The sequence below is a fragment of the Gopherus evgoodei genome, chromosome 10 (assembly GCF_007399415.2).
Source record: "Gopherus evgoodei ecotype Sinaloan lineage chromosome 10, rGopEvg1_v1.p, whole genome shotgun sequence".
NCBI lineage: Eukaryota > Metazoa > Chordata > Testudines > Testudinidae > Gopherus > Gopherus evgoodei.
The window spans coordinates 33,871,012-33,891,604 of record NC_044331.1 but is presented as its reverse complement, the minus strand read 5'-3'; the positions used below and the strand labels follow the sequence as shown (position 1 = coordinate 33,891,604).

General features: G+C 40.9%; 1 protein-coding gene across 1 annotated transcript in view; it reads right to left on the bottom strand.

Annotated features, from left to right (window-relative positions):
• Positions 1-17,956, bottom strand: part of TLN2 (talin 2) — a 209,235-nt gene extending 191,279 nt beyond the window's left edge. The window contains 8 exon segments of the mRNA XM_030578202.1: positions 565-628; positions 6,386-6,513; positions 9,367-9,509; positions 9,831-9,983; positions 11,493-11,622; positions 12,622-12,719; positions 17,789-17,857; positions 17,860-17,956. Of these exon segments, the coding sequence (XP_030434062.1) occupies positions 565-628; positions 6,386-6,513; positions 9,367-9,509; positions 9,831-9,983; positions 11,493-11,622; positions 12,622-12,719; positions 17,789-17,857; positions 17,860-17,869 (795 nt within the window). The 5' untranslated portion in view covers positions 17,870-17,956.
• Positions 17,957-20,593: the final 2,637 nt, after the last annotated feature.

Sequence of the window (20,593 nt, the reverse complement as noted above, 5' to 3'; positions counted from 1 at the left end):
AGATAAAATTGCTCATATACTTAACGTGTTGCCAGGTTTATATATTAATCAACACTGACACATGAGTGCAAGACCCTATAAAACATTTCCCGCAGTATCAGTATGTTGTGTATTTGATCATTTCAGTCATTTACAATTTGATCCTTCCCAGCCACCTTTCTGAATTCAAGCATTTGCCAACAGAACTCTGTCGTATACAACGCTTGAAGCTCACGCTTGAGCTATGAAGGCATAAAAAGTTCTATGGATAAAATTAAACTGACCTCCCTAAGCGTGCTTCTATTTCAGTGCCAATGTATATCTTCATGATTCAACATAATTGAGGAAAAGTTCTAAGGAACTTTGAACATGCACTGAAAAGAGAATAACCTTCAACAACAACAACAATGGATAATAAATCTGCCGATGGAAGAAAAGAGAGGCTGTCAGCGTCTTTACACTTGAGTTAGTGAGAATTTATTATGTAAGCGGAGGACATGCACAGACTACAGAGCTGTGGAAAGCAAACTCTTATTACTCTTACAAAAGACAAGAGACTATTAGGTTTTTCAGTCTCATAATTACCTGAAATATTTTCTTTTCAGCTCCTCTTTGTTTGATGTATTCTTTAGGCAGGAATTCTTTCAGACTGGAAAAAAAGTACAATAATTAAACAATGGCTTTGCTTCCCATTACCTCTTTGCCAACAATAAGCTCCTTTGGCTCCTAAAACAGGCATAAAATACCATATGATGAAAGAAGACCTTGACTGACTAACTTTCAAAGGTGAGGTTAAGGAGATGAACTGGCATTAAAAATAGCCATTTCAGCTACATCCTTATATGATGAGAATTCAATTTTTTCTGGCTGACAAAGTAAATAACTGGGATTCTTTCCTTCATTAAACCTTCTGATAGATTTCAACAGTTTGAAATAGTGCTCAAAAGAGTTCATATACAGATGTTAAACATTGATTTTATTTTACTTTAGGGACAGATATCAAAGCATGAGCCAGCTATACATCTGCAGTTCAATCACTACCTCTGCTTTCCAGCAGCACTATTTTATTAATGTGTGCACTAGTACCTATTGCTCCCTATAGTGGGATGGTCACCCACTCCTGCCTTAAAATGATTAAAACAGTATGGGGAGAGGGCTGTGGCAGGGAAGGAAAAGCGGGGCTGACTGGAGAAAGCAGCCTCAGCTGGGGGCCACGCCCCAATCAGGCCAAGGCTGGCTTAATGAGAGTCCAGTTGATCCTTATAAGAGGGCTGGGGCCAGAAGCCAGAGACAGACTCTCTCTAGCTTTGAGAGGGAGGGACCTGGCTGCAAGGAGCTGAGAGAAGGTACCTGGAGTGTAGCAGGGCTGGGGGAAGGCCAAGGGAGCTGGGGAGCTCCAGCCTGGAAACCCCCCAGGCTCTGGCCTAGTGGAAGACCAATTAGGTACTGGGGTTGCAGGGGGCAGCCCACGGGTAGACAGAGGCAGCAGGTCCAAACCCCCCTTGTCTATGATGAGTGGATTTTACACTGCAATCTGCCCCAGTGAACAGGGGCTAGATGATGACTGGCAGTAGCCCACGACTGAGGCAAGGTGGGGATAGAGGGTTGAGGGTTCTCCTGGGTGGGGAGACCCTGAGACTGCGGGGGTATTGCCAGGGGGCAGCACGCCAAAGACAAGGGGCACTGGGTCCTGGGAGGGACATGGGGGCCAACAGCAGTGGGACACCGGCCGGCAGAGGGCGCTCCGGAGGCTAGAAATGCTAATTCCCTGAGACGACCAGCAGGAGGTGCCACAGCGGTGAGTCCCGCACCACGACACTCCCCATCTTTCCAGAAGTGTTGGAAGAATAACATTTTTATCCACAAAAGCAGTTAAGTGGATGCTTAATATCAGTAGTATCCTGAAAACAAAGTAACAAATAACCAGTTTTAATTTCTGTGGCACTTAAGGTCTCAAAACATGAAGTGAATTAAATGTGTTCAGTCCCCAAGGTGGAATTTGGCACAATAAATAGCTTTAAAAAGCTCTCAAATCACAAAAATCTCAGCCCACTTGAGGCAGATGTCACTCTAAGGGCAGCCACTGAACAAGATTCTCCTGAGGTACCTCCTTCCTCTTATGCACTCCTCTTCCCATTCTCACTCCAGGGCCCCAATTACACACAAGAAAGTGAAGGGCAAGTCACGCATTAAGCACCAGGCAACTATTATTATTTGCTACCAGTCATTTAAATTAGTCTTCGGGATCATTATCTTGCAGGTCTTTGTAATTACAGTGCACTATACAGGTAGTGATATCACGGATGGAATGAAGGACTTATTGTAATATTAGCTATGTCTACACTGCAACATAAGCCCAGGGTTCAAACTTAGGCTCCAGCCTAACCACACCTTCCACCTACACACAAATTGCACTAACCAGGGAGCGGACCCAGAATATCAAGACCCCAAGGGGATGGAAGTTCTGAACCTGAGTCAAGCTGAGACCCCGCGTTCAAGCCATATTGCTTTGCAGTGTAGCCACAGCCCCATTCTAGTCATGCTCTGGGAGTCTGCCAAATGTATCCCACAATGCCATGGGCTGACTTTCTTTGTCCTCTGGACAGTCAACTTTGGTGGAGAATCAAATTTTCCTACACTGCACCAAAGGGCTAGAGCTGACTCATTTTAGGAAGTTATTAATGATCTGGATGATGGGATTGATTGCACCCTCAGCAAGTTCACAGATGACACTAAGCTGGGGGGGAGAGGTAGATATGCTGGAGGGTAGGGATAGGGTCCAGAGTGACCTACGCAAATTGGAGAATTGGGCTAAAAGAAATCTGATGAGGTTCAACAAGAACGAGTACAGAGTCCTGCACTTAGGATGGAACAATCCCATGCACTGCTACAAGCTGGGGACTGAGTCGCTAAGTGGCAGTTTCTGCAGAAAAGGACCTGGGGATTACAGTGGACGAGAAGCTGGATATGAGTCAGCAGTGTGCTCTTGTTGCCAAGAAGGCTAACGGCATATTGGACTGCATTAATAGGAGCATTGCCAGCAGATCAAGGGAAGTGATTATACCCCTCTATTCTGCACTGGTGAGGTCACACCTGGAGTATTGCGTCCAGTTTTGGGGGCCCCTCTGACAACAGAAAGGATGTGGACAAATTGGAGAGTCCAGTGGAGGACAACGAAAATGATTAGGGGGCTGGGGCACATGACTTACGAGGAGAGGATAAGGGAACTGGGCTTATTTAGTCTGCAGAAGAGTGAGGGGGGATTCGATAGCAGCCTTCAAATACCTGAAGGGGGGTTCCAAAGAGGATGGAGCTAGACTGTTCTCAGTGATGGCAGATGGTCTCCTGCTCTCAGCAGCAATGGTCTCAAGTTGCAGTGGGGAAGGTTTAGGTTGGATATTAGGAAAAACTATTTCACTAGGAGGGTGGTGAAGCACTGGAATGGGTTACCTAGGGAGGTGGCGGAATTTCCATCCTTAAAGGTTTTTAAGAGCCAGCTTGACAAAACCCTGGCTGGGATGATTTAGTTGGTCTTGCTTTGAGCAGGGGATTGGACTAGATGAGTTCCTGAAGTCTCTTGCAACCCTAATCTTCTATGATTCTAAGTCTGGCACATTGGTGGTAGGACTCAAGCCCACATAATGCCATGTAGATGCTGAAACCACAAGTTGGGACTCAGGGTTCAACAATTCTTAACCTGGGGTTACAAATTAGTGTAGATGCTCAAGCCCTAAATTAACAAACCCAGAGGCTGCTGACTTGAGTTCTAACCAGCCCTGATCTTACACTGCAGTGTAGATATACCCACTGTTTAAAATTATTTTAATCCTACTTCTGAAGAAAATACATAGAGTTCATCTATGCTGTGACACTATAATTGAATCTTACTTGGCAGTTCATTTAATTGTGCTAACAAAACCACCTAAATATCACACCCCAAGTACACTGAAATCTCTTTAATTGCTCATCTGTTGAACTATTCGTTCAGTCCAACATGTAATAGCAAGCAGCGTTTAAGTAATTTAATCCTGTACAAGTTTGCTCCTTCACTTGCTTAAGATATTAAATACATGCTGTCAAAGTTTGATATTTGTCGTGAGCATCAAGAACATTTTTCTAATGTTCATTAAGAAAGAAAACATCACAAAGGGGGAAGCTATTGCTTGTTACAAAATAGCTTGGATTAAGGGAGCTATGTGATTGGTTACTGGTTTTGCTTAGAGACCAAAAATCTGGGTGGGTAGTTTAGCTATTTAAGACTCCCCTCTTATCTACATACATACGAAAAAGGGCTTCTTTAAGACCTCTCTTAACAGCTATTTTCTCAAATTTAAAAGCACAGTCTGCCCGCATAGGTGCCATGCAAAGCTTAAATATTTCTTCATTCAGATATTTAAGATTTGATCAACCATGAACTTTCACAGTTAATACTAATGGAAATTTATTTTGGCATGTTCTATAAGAAAATTCCAACAACCAGTATCTAAGTGTTAACAAAATGCAGGCAATAATCTTTATTTGCCAAGAGTCATTTATCAATGACAAAAAAGGATACTATTAAGGAACTCTCCCTATAAACATACTGTAGATATGGTAAACTAAACCAATCTGTTTTGGAAAAATGCTGAAAAGTAATCAACCCTATTTGCTTTATTTGTTTTTGTATAAGCAGATGGAATCTCTTATAGAAGCGTGTTATGTGTTGAGGTCACATTGTTTAGTCAATGAACACTGCTCAACCCTATTTCAACTGAGCTGTAATGTGCAACTTACATGCAACCTAAACTCTTTCAGACTTAGATTAAACATATCAGTATATTTCAACAGAAAAAATAAGAATACCTGGAAAAGCTGATCAAGGAACATTAACTGAATGTTACGAACAGGCTAACGAAATATACATGCAAGAATTGGCATGCGCCTGCACAATGGATATATACTGTTTGTATCAGTGTCACATAAAATGCCTCACTATTCTGACTGAATTATGGCTAATTAAAATCATTTCTAAGAAAAAACCCTAGAGATAACAGGCTCTTTTTAAGTTGAGCTGTATGTGTATTCCACTAGAGGAAAACTCTCCTCTCTCCCCTAAGATATGAATTTCAATTATTTATATATTGTTTGTCGAAGATAGAATCATACAGTCCTAGAAACATAGGGTTGGTGAAGGGACCTCGAGAGGTCATCAAGTCCAGCCCACTGTGCTGAGGCAGGACCAAGTAAACCTAGTCCGAATACTGCAATGGATTTTGTAGTTTAAAGAGTTACAGAACATCTGCTATAGGCTGCACAGTGGAAATCTACATTCTGCAGGTTGTGTCCAACACCCAGAGAGCTGCTGGGTACAATAATTTTTTTATTCTTTGGAAATAACCAGGAAAGACTAAGCCCAAAAAGGTTATCAGCAGCTGAACTCTGTTGGCATAGCACAGCAGTTTGAGAGAAGTTAAATGAGCTCTAATATGGGAAACCCTCCTGTGATGGGAAAATTAATTTCATTTAAAAAAAAAAGGAATAATGCCTTTAAAAAGGAACAATTACTGTGAACATTAGACCCAGGTGTCATAACCTTCACTTAGTATTATCTTAGCACAAGGGTTCTCAAGCTGGGGTCAGGACCCCTGAGGGGGTGGCAAGGTTATTACATGGGGGGGGGGGTCACAAACTGTCAGCCTCCATCCCAAACCCCGCTTTGCCTCCAACATTTATAATAGTGTTAAATATATTTTTAATTTATAAGGGGGGTTGCACTCAGTGGCTTGCTATGTGAAAGGGATCACCAGTACAAAAGTTTGAGAACTCCTGTCTTAGCACTTCTACAGCATCCCACTATATCACATCACATCAGGCAGGGAATACAAAGACAAAGGTCAAACCCTAAGAAATCAAGATGCTGTTATGTAATTGTTATGCAACCAGTCTCAGTAACAAGTAATGAGGACCAGGAATAAATTAAGTCTATTACATATAGTGTTTTCTGAGACATCGGTAGCTTTTTAAGTAAAGAGTCTTTGACCAATCAGTAGTGAGACTAGATACAGATGTTACACAGGAAGTTTGATTACTCAAATTAATTGGAACCGAAGGATATTTGCTTCTGTGATTTGTCTGCATAACTGAGCATCATGTAACAATTATTGTAACAGTTCCCTAAAGCAACTAAGAGTTCCTGACAATCAAGGTTGAAGCACAGTATGTTCCAAAGTACACCATCATTTTTAGGAGAGTCTCTTGAATATCTTAAATCAAGTATAAAGCTCACTAAAGTAATGATTTAAGAAATGGCACTGACTGATCAAAGATCAGTGTAAGAAGACAGAAAGACTGAACACACCCACTGTTTTATGCATTGCTGCATGGACAGAATGACACACAAATTTAGAAATTAGCAAAAATGGTTTACTCTAAAAATCCAGGTTTGTGTTTGTGCTCTACATGAGGTCCAAACTGGATTTGTGCTTGAAGGCCTCCAAACTCGCAAGCCTTCTCAAAGGAGACCGGATGGGAGCCATTCAGAATGTCATCTCGAGCCTACAAAGGTAAGTAGAGACATGTCAAGCTCATCAGAAGCTTTCAAATTCCTGAACAGTCAGAACACGAGACAAGAATCAAGCAGCAAGCTTTCCTGTCAGAAAGTATCTGTTATTCTATTGTGAATATGTTTATAACTAACAAAATAAACAAAGGGCCAGGTCCTCCTCTGGTGTAAATCTGCACAGTCCCACTGAGGCCAAGAGAGCTGCCCCAGTTTTCAAAACTGAACCTCTTGCCTAAATATTTCATGTGATTTATATACAATATACCCTGCTCTAACAGAAAGGAAAGCTATCTACCTAATTAACATGGAAAATACTAACTGCAAATGTATGAACAGTGATGGATGACAGCCACCTGCATTTTCCTTTATTGTCACGTGTGTAAATTTAGTGGTTGCAAAAGGTACTGGAACACCAAGACTGTTTTATGGACCCTTTAGATATAGTCTGTCTACACGGACCATAGGTTGAAAGCCACTGGTCTAAGGTAACATCAACGGGTGCAGTCACCATCTACCTCATTAGGGAAAGTCCTGATGATGGGGAAAGAGCAAAGACATTCTTTGGTGCAGTGTAGGTCTCTGATTTCCTTGGAGTGTGAGGGGTCCGAGCCACTTGTACTGAACTGGTCAGAAGAAGGAGACTTCGTGTTCCTACAACAGGTGGTGGCAGCTCCAACTGCACTGGAACTGACGGACCCAGATGGTACTGATGGAATGGGTGTCACTGGAATGGGGTCTGGTATCAAAGAAACCCTTCCTTTATGGGTGTTAGAGTCCTGGCCCTGGGACTTTGCATGTCCCAAGTCCTTAGAGGTTGATAGAGTAGGGTCTGCTCAACCTCTAAAGATTCACGATTTCAGAGATGACTTAGGAGGAGACCTATTCTTATGTTTGTGTGAGTGTTCTCTGCCTTCCCAATGAGACCCCAATAAGGAATCTGTGAGTTCAGACTCCATTGTAGCAGAGTAGGACCTTGTGGTGGGAGGTGTACTCAGTGTAGATTTAGGCTGATGTACAACAGGTGCTCCCCTGTCCTGGGTCCAACTGCAGACTCATGGCCTTCTCTATGAGGTTTTTTCTAAGCCAAAGTTCCTGTGCTTCACAGGTACAGCTAGGGAAAGAGCAGCAGATATTACAACTAGCTGTAATATGTACCTTACCAGAACAGTACAAGCACTGCATATGGTTGTCGCTGACCAAGAAGGAACGGAGGCAGGACACACAAATCTTGAAGCCTAGAGTTCCTGGTGCAATTTGAAAACTCTAATGGAGTATCTGGGTGGGGGAGGCATCCACCAGGTAGAGATTCTATCTAACTATAAAAGCAGCAAAGAGTTTCAGACGAAGTGGGTATTCACCCATGAAAGCTCATGCTCCAATATGTTTGCTAGTCTCTAAGGTGCCACAGGTCTCTTTGCTGCTTTTACGGATCCAGATTAACACGGCTACCCCTCTGATACTATCTAACTATAAAAACTTTACTAAAAGCTGTAACAACTATTAAAACTACTAACTGTGGAAATAACTATATATAAAAAGCATGAAGGCAATGTTTAATATTTAAAGAACGAAGAACCCGAAGGAGAGCTCTGAACACTGGAGGCTCCAACCCAGGTCATGAGGTGGTAAGAAGGAACTGGAGAGAGAGTTGGCCTGCCCCGCCCTCTCTCTCCTTGGTTGGGGGCACAAGAAGAGCAAAGGCACATGCACAGGGCAAAATTCTCCAACTCCAGAGGCAGAGACAGGTGTATTCCCAAAGTGGAATACAGACAGGGACCAACCCTTGAAGAACTCTTTTCCCTCTCAGCCTGAACAGTCATCTGATGGCAAACTTTCAGTAATCATGGACCAGGTTCAGGAGGACTGACTTATTAGTTAATCTCCATACCACATAATTAATTCCTAGGAAGTGATTCTGTGACTGTGTTCATACTACTGATGCATTACAACATGTTTTGTTAGAACCAGTTTGTCTATTTTAGACACAATTCTTATAAGTCAGCAGTAAAACAAGTAGACTTTAAAAGCAGGGGTACGTTAAGAATTTAGCTAACTATTCCCTCTGCAAACTTTACCCATCTGGCTCAGATATTTTTTGGCTTTTTCCAGTAGCCCCAATACCCCTGTGAAAGCCAAAAAGAGTTCAACTTTAAGACATGGCAATTATGAGAACTTCAATGATTATGAAAATTAAGGGAAAAAAACTGAACCTGCTTTTATAATGAGGACAGGTGCTCTGGCCTCTTTCTCAAATAATACGCAACTGCATCTCTCATCTCAATATGGTCAGTTGAGTCATTATAAACAAAGCCATAGAAAATGGGAAGCGTGATTCTATCATGAAAATGCATACCAAGACACAAAGTAACTTCAAATGCCTTTTTTACACTGGTCAACACATCCAATCAGCTCGTTTTAACAGTAAATCGTTTTTGCAGCTGCCAACACCTCAACTAGTCTGGAAAAGTCAAGCAGCATTATTAATGATGGACAATCCTGAAATTTTTTCCTGAGGCAGTCTGCCTTCAGTTAACACACAGATCCACTGTCTTCAAATGCTGCAACTCCCCTGTTCACACAATTGTGTGTGGGGTTGCAAAAGATAAGCGAGAACAAAATTTGGCCCTGCAACCCAGACGTCAAGACCTGCTCCCAACTCCAGAAACGAAGCTCATGAAAGAGATACAGAATTTCCCCAAGTTCCAATTCAAATACAGGGCTGAGATGGTAAAGAAATAAGAGCATGTGGTAGCTAAACACACAAGCAATTACAGTATTAGCTATAACAATGCCATGCAGAATTCATCAACAGGATGGAAGAAGTTTCTCTGCTCTACATACTATACCTGAACATAAAGCAAGTTTAGCTGAACAGGATCTCTGGAATCTACATTCTGGTCCGAATAAAAGAATTTTCGCCTCAGCAGCAGTGTTTCATTTTCATCAACTCCTTGTTCTCTGAATGTTCGACTATGATCTAGCCAGTTTACTGGAACAGAAACACAAACACCTTATAATATCACAAATTTATATTTTACCTTGCAAAAATTACCCTAAACCAGGGGTTCTCAACCTTTTTCTTCCTGTGGTCCCCCCAGCGTGCTATCAAAACTCCATGGCCCACCTGTGCCTCAAAACCCATGTTTTCTGCATATGAAAGCCAGGGCCAGCATTAAGGGGTAGTAAGTAGGGCAACTGCCCAGAGCCCCATGCCACAGGGGGATCCTCAAAGCTAAGTTGCTCAGGCTTCTGCTTCAGCCCCAGGTGGCGGGGCTCAGGGTCAAACAGCCCCTTGGGTTACAGTACTCACAATCATCATCTGTATGAAGCTTAGCCTTCAACTTCTCCATTTTTCTTTCATCTCGTAACAACGTCCTGTCTTTCTTAAGTGTGCCTGTGCCCTCCTCCTTTTTCTCCTCAACGCTTTCCTGGATTACAGAGTACTCTTCATAATTGGTTATTCCTACAAGTGCGAACACAGGATAAGCATGCAACTCCAGCAGTAAAAACATGAAAATGTAACGTATACTAGGACAGCAGGGAAGAGTTTATTCTAAATATCGTTTAAAGTGTAGTATATTTGAAGTTAAAATCTAAGCACATTCCAGAACAAGTGCTAAAATATATTATTATATGAATTTATCGAATATGGTACCTAGTTAATCTTTCCAATAAAAATTGGCACCAAAAGCACAACATCCCTCTATCAGGCTCAGAAAATTATCCTTCAAAAATTATACACTCTGTATGTGGAGTTGATTCAATATTTACCTTTTATCAGTCTCAAGAAAGTTGCTTTCTTAAAATTTTTAAATCTCCTGAGAAAGGTAACCAGGTCAAGCTCTCGTGGATTTTGAGCAGAATAAAGTTCCAGAACTGAGACCATGTGATGGAGAATTCCGGGTCATACAATTTCTTCCTTAAGTATGGGCAGACAAAATGTGGCAGAGCACTGGGAAACAAAGCCTCTGAAACACGGGGAGTCTAGGCCACTTTAGCGCTTTACAGCTGTTTATCCTCACTGTACATTTCACATGAAACCGTATTGAGTGCCTGTGTAGAGCACTTAGTCCATGTTTAAGCTGCTCTCATTTCTTTGTCTTGCTTGTGTTTTCCAGGATTTGTTAAGCATTGACAATGTGAGTTCTGCTATTCAAGACAGAAAGAGTCTAAGAGGACTAAGGTGCCATACTGTACACCAGCTGCTCTGAGTGGCTTCCATGGTCAACTCCAGACCGAACACAGTATCACAGTGAAGTCTAGAAGCAACAACAATATGGGTCCCCATGGCTAGGCATGTTTGCGAAATGAGCAGATGAAAATGCAAGAAGGCACTTCTGGTCACCAAGCCATTTCTTTACATCACCTGGAGAAATGACCTACTTTTTCACTGATTACTAAATGGTAGCAGTTTTTCATTGTGCAATTCATATTTAAATGTAGTACCCAATTCAAACCAGCATTAAGACCCTAGCATAAACCAGTCCTGTATGTCTTTAGTGATCAGATGAATAAAAATAGAAGCCTTTTCCACTCAATAAGATAGAAGAGTAAATTCTATCCTTGCTTAAACATTAGTTAGGCACGAAGCTAGTTTTACTTCACTACCTCACAGAAGGAAACTGTATGTGGAAGAAATAAATATTGAAATATTTAAAACACTAGGTGTCAAATAACATACGTGCCTCTAACTGGTGAGTGCTATCTGTAGCAACAACCTTAAGGTGTAAATCCCCACTGATTCACACAGGAAGGCAGATGCAACCTCTTTATGGAATGGGAAAAAAGCCATTTTGATAATTTTAATGCAGCGTAACTGATGCTGAACACTATCTATTTTCAAACAGGCATAACAAGGCTGATGTTGATAAATTGCTGTATATAACATGCACAGAATCCTGAAACCCAAGGTAAAAATCATAGAGGGGAAAAAAATCACATTCTCTTAGAGATTCAGACCAAGAAATCTCACCTATCCTGCTGCAAATGGTAACCAGCAATTCACCAACAGTTTTAGAATCATCCACCATAACGGTTTTCACTGATCCATCCAGCATTCGTATTTTCTGAGGTCTCTGTTTCTTTTTGTACTCCAAAATATCCTAAGGAATAAACCACACAAAGAATTACACAGCTTCAGAACAATTCCAGGCCTGTAAACAACTGATATAGCTGAAATCTGGAACAGATTGAAGTTTTAATTTGACAAATACAACAATATTTTTTAAGAACTATTTAGACAAACTTTAAAAGCTTGTTGCCTGCATCAGGGGCTAGTTCTAGTATTGACAGTCAACCGTGCTTTAGTTTAAAAACTGTGTAAGTGACTCTGCTAAACCCTATTATTCAGACCTTCAATAACACGCTGCAGAGTCTTCGTGCAAGAACGGCATGAAGAGGATCTAAAAGCCCTGGATGCTTCAGAAGATTTCCCAGTACAGGTACTGTGAAAGACCAGCCATAATGGTGCTGAGGCCCCTTCCCAAGCCCTGGCATACAGGGCATGCTGAGGTGGAGCTAGAGTCAAGAAGGGTGTGTCAGGGGCAAGGCTGCAGCACTGCTGAAGTTCTGGCCAGCTGTTACTTAGACCCCAAGGGTTGTCCAACCTACTTCGGTGGTCTCCATGGCCCCTAGAGCAGCGCACGATTGGGTAGGCATTAAGGTGCTAGTTCTGTTCTGCACCTGGGTAGGCATAAAGGTGCTAGTTCTGTACTGCACCTCTCAAAGGCTCAGCACAGAATCCTCACCCAGGAGTTCAAACCCTATTAAAAATATCAGTTCACTCTGCTTCCACTCACACGTAAGAAAGAAAGGATAATCCCTTCTTGGAATGAAAATGCTAAACCATCCTCCTGGTACCTTCCAATGTATACGTTTGGGTGCAAAATGACCAATATTTGTGTTTCACTCAGAAAATTAGCAAGTATTTTTCATTCTTTTAGCTGAGTATTCTATTCTATGGTGGGTTGCCAACTCTGACACTTGTAGGATAACAAATGGTTTGTCCTTGCATCCAAACGTTTTCAAGAACTTAAGTTCTTTGTACTATATGACTGTCTCAAAATCTGTTGGTGAAAAAAGATGACAGAATTTTGCTGTACCCCACTTCGCAGCATATAATAATCCAGTGTCCTTCCAGCTTCCAACCAAATACCTTTCCGAGGATCTTCATCTGACAAGAACAGTCCATAGTCAGAGGCTGAGGAACAAAACAGAAAAGGCACTATTACTGTGGCAAAACAAACAAAGAAAAACAACATGGTGACCAACATTCAAGTTCAAGCTTCTGTCAATTTACGTTCCACTCTTAATGAGTGTTTGGCAGAAGTATAGTTACTCCAGTTAAAGAAAATGTAGCTTAGTCTGCAGAGGGGCAGGATTTTAAAGATAGGCTTTACTCTACACTGCAAGTGGATGGTTCATCAAGCAAACCTCATCCTGCATGTGTAATACAGAGTTATAATTAACTATACTTGAATAAGACACTTTTATAATAATCAAAAATGCAGAAAAGTTCAGATTTAAGGCTAACAGACTTTTCACTCAATCACTTCATAATACTAACCAACAGTTCAGCTTTAAACATGCAGAGTTTACTTGATGAAAGTGTTTCACTGAATAAACTAAGAATCCATGAAACATCTAATTCAATTGATACTACCTTCCTTGCATTTCAAACTACGTGAAGTTATTCCTCTCTTTTGTATCTGTCATAACAGTGCCTGTGAGTACGCGGCACATACTTCGGACTAAACACGTTCACGGATCTCTTTATTGACACAGGTTAAAAGCAAGATTGTAGCGTCAGGTTCATACAGACTACCAGCCATTAGAAGTGCAACAAAATAAAGACAATTAGTTTCTGCCAATAAGCCTAAAGAGGTTTATCTTTTGTTGAATAAAATGGTTAAACACCTTAAGATAGTAAATTATTATACAAACTGCTTTGAGCCAGCTTTCAAAGAAAATAATCTGCCTGCGTTTTTAATAGATGCTGTGTAACCTAACTGTCTCAAACATACAATTTATGAAGAAATGAGCTTCTCAGAGGAATTTAGCCTAAAAATATGGAGTTTTAATGGAGAAACCTTTCCCAAAGCCCCTGAATGTAAAAACACACAAGAAAGTTCCTTACATAGATTAATTTAGGAAGCTAATCACTGGAAAGCAAACCCATACACACAGCGATGATTAGGAAACATAAGTTCAGCACACAGTCAATTACATCAAATCATTCCACAAATTGTGCATCTAATATAGCTCCAAATGTTCATTCCTTTCTGTTCAATCACAGATAAGCAATGACCTTTGCACAGTACATATTATTCTTACAGAAAAATTAGCATATTGTGTTTATTGCATTCTGGTGTTAGTTTGAAAGTGACAATCCAATCAGTCTGTGTCACTTGGTGTAATTATGTAGTATCCCAAACTAACCTGTCATGACAGTCTACACTATAATGCTCCCCACTTATACAAGATTTATCAGAATTTTGTACAAAGTATGTCTTGCAAAGTATCATTGGAAAAGTCAATCTGCTGAATATTACTGCCCTGTTTAAAATGTGTGCATCAATACTGTACATTGAGTTATGATATTTGCCATATGTTTGTTACTGAAACATCTGTGAATCTGGGCAACACCAAGATTAGCTCTTTAGAAATAAAGGACTGGCATATCATCCCCAGAAACACCTCAAGCTGCAAGTATACAGAAGGTGAAAGCAATAATTTGCAATTCATATGAAGGATTGAGTGCAGAGCATATAGGTAATGGGTAGAGCCCTACTCAGATACAAAATTTGTATCTGCATCAAATCCGCAGTCCACAAAAATGATCTCCGGATACCTGCAGGGCTTTAGATATAACATCTGTAGAATGTGCAATTCGCAAAAATGAGCCGTGGATATCCACAGATTGGCAGGGCTCTAGCAATAGGGCATCCAGACCCCATGAAACAGCACAGACTTTATCAGTAAAAAAAAAAGAGTCAGGATAGAAAAAGGGCTGGCCAACTCTCTCCTCTGCCTCTCCACTGAAACAAGATTGTTTGAAGGATTTGAACTGGGAAAAATTAGAACAGGCTGGGAAGGGAACCCAGACTGTGTACTAAGAACTGTAAACTGCCTGCTATATTAAGAGGGTGGGAAAAGCTGTTTGTTTCAAATTTAGTCTTGGTAAAGTTTAGGAACAGCTTGCAGTTTTCATTTCTTTTTGTAACCAATTCTGATTTTCTATATCTACATCACTTATAATCACTTAAAATCTATCTGTAGTTAATAAACTTATTTTAGTGTTTTATCTAATCCAGTGTGCTTTTGGCGGAAGGGCTTGGGGAAATCTACTCAGGTAACAAAGGCTGGTGGCATGATAATTTTCTTTGTTAAAATGATGGACTTTATGCACTTGTATTGCTCAGTAAGTTACTGAGAAGTACAAGATGGTACATTTCTGGGGTGCAAGGCTGGAACTAGGGATATGCAGATGTCACCCGATATGTAATTCAAGAGTGGCTGGGCATACCGCTCTGGTATTTGTCTAGCAGTGACTTGAACGCTAGAGGCTGGTGTGAGTGGGCAGAGTTGAAGCCCAGACAGCAAAGGAGTGCATAGCATACACCACACTAGAGAATTAATGGGGCACTGCTGTCCTATAATTCAGATTGTACCATCAAGAATGTCAAACTTACCAATTAGCTCAGTAATTACATTTCTACTTACCAGTGTCATTCACACATTTATTGCAATGCAATTGTATGTTTTTTAAAAAAACCTTCTACACAGAGAAATCTGTAGTTAGATGAGTTCCCTTCCTCTTGCACCTGACCTTAAAAGATACACAGCCCTAAATTTCTATTGATTTCAACAGATGTTGAGTACATTCAGCACCGTGCAAGACTGGACTAATAAAATGCCTTTCCTTATATCCATATAGACCTCTATCTCAATATAACGCTGTCCTTGGGAGCCAAAAAATCTTACCGCGTTATAGGTGAAACCGCGTTATATTGAACTTCCTTTGATCCATTGGAGTGCGCAGCCCCACCTCCCTGGAGCACTGCTTTACCGCATTATATCTGAATTTGTGTTCTATCGGGGTAGAGGTGTACTAAGGCCCTGTCATGCTAAAACACTCCTCTACAAGGGAGAAAATATTTCTGTACTGAAAACATACCACTATTCTTGTGATAATTAGACTACCTAGAGAAACAACAATATTTTAGAGTGGTAGCTGTGTTAGTCTGTATCGGCAAAAAGAACGAGAAGTACTTGTGGCACCTTAGAGACTAACAAATTTATTTGGGCATAAGCTTTCGTGGGCAACAACTGCTTCAGAATTTATAACAGAAATAATAGCTCTAAAGTAGGGGAGAGATATGTAATCAGCAGGTTCATTATTTTTTATTATTTGTATTACTGTCATACTTAGGGGCCTTAGTGACAGGCCAGGACCTGGTTGTAAGGGCTTACATTCTAGAGGGACAATATAGACAGCACAAAGCTAGAGGGTTGTGATAAACCTGAATTGTTCAGCAAAAACATTGTGTAGCCTGGTAAGAGTGAATTTATGTACTACGCAGTAGCTTGAAAGGGTTCTACCTCTGAATCAGGCACAGCAGAAAAGTTGTCAACAGAATGAGGACCTTGAGAAGCAAATGAGAAACTATTCATTACATATTCTCTGAATAATAATGTTATAAACTTTACTAGCAAAACAAACAAGATCACAAACATTTTAATATAGCGAAGGAGATAGTGCCAATACAAAATGGCCAGCACTTGCATACTCGCATTATCCATAATGAGGAATCCCGGAACTGGTGAGGCAATCAACATATGGTCATCAGGCCAGCACAGTCCAACATCTCCTACTGTCCTCAGACTGAGTCTTAGCTTTTATAGTTGGTTATGCTAGTGCCCACCGTGTCTCATACATATTAATGATGGTTTCAACTTTCTTTCCTTATATGTATCTTCACACCTCTATACTTAGGGTCCTACCTTCAACAGGTCAATTAGTCACTTAGATTATATTCATTAGCATTCACGTCAATTTGTTGCCATGGTATACCTGCAGTTAATTCATGTACGTTTTGGTCAAATTCAGCGTCCTTTTAAACTTTCCCTAAAATTACAAAAGTATACTTCTGAGGCATCTTACTTCACCTGTTGTCAACTCATACATTCTTGTTTATTTTAATACCTGGTGACTCAAAACTCAAACTATCGGTTAATTACAATTACCTAATAACCACGTACATCATTACTGCCATTTTATATCAAATTATCTAGGCTGGTTATGCTAAGATAAATGTTATACAGGCCTCAGGCCTGTAGGTCTTTGTGTTACAGCTACAATACCTGTGCAATTACTTCTAATAGCTCTTCAACATGGCTGGCTAGAGTCCTTTCCATGTCCTTACCACACTTCTCAACAGAGTTTGTAACTAGGTGGCAGCATGGTTTGACACAATACAGTTTGTATCTGCATGTGGCACATTTAACCTACGTTAGTAACTATGGGAGCCAACATTGTTTTGCCCGTTGTAGGCCCAGGCTGGCACATAGTTGTCTTTTTGTAACCACTTCAGCACTTATCTTTGCAGTGCACAAGGCCCTCTAACCAAGCTTGTGCAGTCTGTTTGGCCCATTATCCTCCTTAGCTCTGAGTGCACTGGGTCCCATTTCCTGCTAAAGGCACTGACTGTCATGCTCCAGCAGTCCCCCACTCGCTGCAGTCCTAGGGAGCAGCTGCCCATATTTCCCCAGACTGCCCTGTTACCAACATAGCTTGACAATGTGGTAGATGTGGATGTGCAAACAGGGAAAGATGCTCTGTAGACACAATCTGCATGTGAGAGAGCTGGTCGGGAAGTGAAAGTTTTGATGATTAAAATTTTCATCGAAAACCTAAAAATTGAATCTTCTAGTTTTTGGCAGCCAAAAATGTTCCTTTTATGAAAACCTGAAAGTTCACAAATAAGAGTTGTTTGTTCAAACCCATTTTTCATTAAAAAGTAAATGAGACACTTGACCCACTCTAGTTGTAACCAGTTACAGATTTATGCTTGTGGTTTTAGTGCATATTAGACCTTGAAAGAATGGGATTTTAAAACAATTGCTATTCAACCAAGAACATTAAGTGCAGAGAGAATGGAACACTTTTCAGTAGAACAAATTGTGGAAATGCATTTTTTTTTCTTTAAACAAACTTTAGGAGGGGCAGTTTGGGGGGGCGGAGAGAAGGATATAGATTTACAGACTAACCTTGCCCTGTTTGAGCCTCAGGCACTCGCTCACGAATAACTCTACATGCATCATACACTGCAGTGGATGTTCAAACTGCATCGTCTTCACCACATTGCACTGGCGGACGCAGATCTTCAAGGCACGGCCACCATGGTGCCAGATCACTTGTGGGAGCCCACTAAAATAACTGGAAAAGTAGTATAGAATGAGCCCTCTGCATTTTGTAATTAATGTTTTCAGACTTCCATCTTTCAATTAATGTAAAAGGAATATTGAAATGAAGTGCATAAATTAAACACATTCAAATATCAATTCTGTAGAAACTCTCACTAACATTTCACAGCTAGGAGATTATTTTTATTGGCATGTTTTAAAGTCACTTTAAGACAAGCATGTATGTAATTTTACAGATCTAACATATTGTCTGAGGCATGTCAAATACTGCACCCGCTGACAATACCTCTTCCTTGGGCATCCATCCAACAGTGCATCCTTTAGTACTGACTGAATAGTGGTTTCATGATTTTAACTGAATTAATCCATTAGTTTTGAACTCTTCAGTAGTATAAATTCATATTAAAAGCCCTACTTTAAGGAACAATGCATGCTTAAATCAAAACAAATATTAACATGTCCTCTTGTCAAAGCCACATAAAGTTCTTAATAGTTTCACACACTCAGGATTTTAAGGCCAGAAGAGACCATTGTGATCACCTAGTTTGACTTTTTCTATAACATTGGCCATTTGCCTTCCTGTAGTTAATTCCTGCTTCAAGTCCAATAGCTGTGGTTGAACTAAGCAAGTATTTTCCAGTATCGTTGATTTAATATTTCCTGCAACAGAGAATCCCACCAGAACCCCTTGTTTAGTTCTTCCTGTGGTTGACTATGTTCACCATTAAAATTTTTCACCTTATTTGTATTCTGAATTACTCTAGTTTCAGCTTCCACGTGCGCTATTTTCACAATAGTGTTCCCCTATTGGGTCTGGTTTATAAAAATGAACACTCAAAACCTTATAGCTCTCTTCCCCGGGCTCAATAAGTAGCAGTTTGTAATAGGCTCCAGAATCTGTGTAGTCCCCCCCTTTACGCCCCCAGGGCTGGACAACTTCTAAACTGAGACTCACTGGACACACTATAGCAGACCTTAAGGTGGACATCCTGCAGCAAAAAAACTTCAGGACCAGACTTCAAAGAGAAACTGCTGAGCTTCAGTTCATCTGCAAATTTAACCCCATCAGCTCAGGACTGAACAAAGACTGTGAATGACTAGCCAACTACAGAACCAGTTTCTCCTCTCTTGGTTTTCACACCTCAACTGCTAGAACAGGGCCTCATCCTCCCTGATTGAACTGACTTCGTTATCTCTAGCTTGCTTGCTAGCATATATTTACCTGCCCCTGGAAATTTCCACTACATGCATCTGAGGAAGTGGGTATTTACTCACGAAAGCTCATGCTCCAAAACGTCTGTTAGTCTATAAGGTGCCACAGGATTCTTTGCTGCTTTTATAAACTGAGACTGTCTCTGCAAGTCTCCTCTCCCAGAAGGCTGCCTGGAATCTCTGGAGAACTCTATCCTGTACTCTTTCAGCCATGGACTAAGTTAGCTACAGGATTTCCTACTGTGGCTGGTCATGTGACCTAATACCACAGATCCCTAGTTCTGTCAAGTAATTACGTTCCCCAGCATGCCTGGATTTAGATGAGCCAGACCTCTCAACAGGGCTGTCTGGTCTGGATCCTACTATTTTAAAGGGTTGAGCCACCTTAAGAACAAAGAATGGCCACACTGGTCCATCTTGCCCAGTATCCTGTCTTCCAACAGTAGCCAATGCCAGGTGCCCCAGAAGAAATGAATAGAACAGATAATCATCAAGTGATCCATGCCCTGTCGTCCATTCCCAGCTTCTGGCAAACAGAGGCTAGGGACACCATTCCTGCCCATCCTGGTCAATAGCCATTGATGGATCTATTCTCCATGAATTTATCTAGTTCTTTTTTGAACCCTGTTATAGTCTTGGACTTCACATCCTCCTCTTGCAAACAGTTCCACAGGTTGACTGTGCACTGTGTGAAGAAATACTTCCTTTTGTTTTAAACCTGCTGCCTATTAATTTAATTTGGTGACCCCTAGTTCGTGTGTTATAAGAAATATTTCCTTATTTACTTCATACCAGTCTTTATTTTATAGACCTCAATCATACATATACATTTGTTCAAGTACAATATAGGTCTGATTGGTATGGAACTGAGAACTTACTCATCCTCCAGGATGCATAATCACAATTCCAGCTAATGGGGCCCTACCAAACTCCAGGAGGACTACAAGACTAGCTTTTTATCTGAATTAGTCAGCTCCTCTGGAAGAAAACTTCAAGCCACTTTAAAGAGTCACTAGGTAAGTAAGCAGGTAAAATTTACTTCAACTCAGGAGTTTGGGGGACACACAAGACAGACACTTTCCTCATCTACAGCCACTCTGACTGCACATCCCTAGTTGTCACCCAGCACCCCATACTGGACCCCATACAGGGTATCATCAAATGACGACCCATACTCAATGGGGACCCCATCCTGAAAGAAATCTTCCATGAACCCCCTCTCTGGCCTTCAAACATATCTCCACTGCCACAATGATCAACACCCCCCACAGCACACCTTTCAAATTCCAGGGGTCTAAACATGCCTATCACAACATGTGATTATCTCATTCAGTGCACTAAATGCCAAATAGCAATGGTGGGAAACCAGGAAAATCACTACGCTCTCGAATGAACCCACATAGGAAAATGATAAAAGACAAAAACACCATATCACCT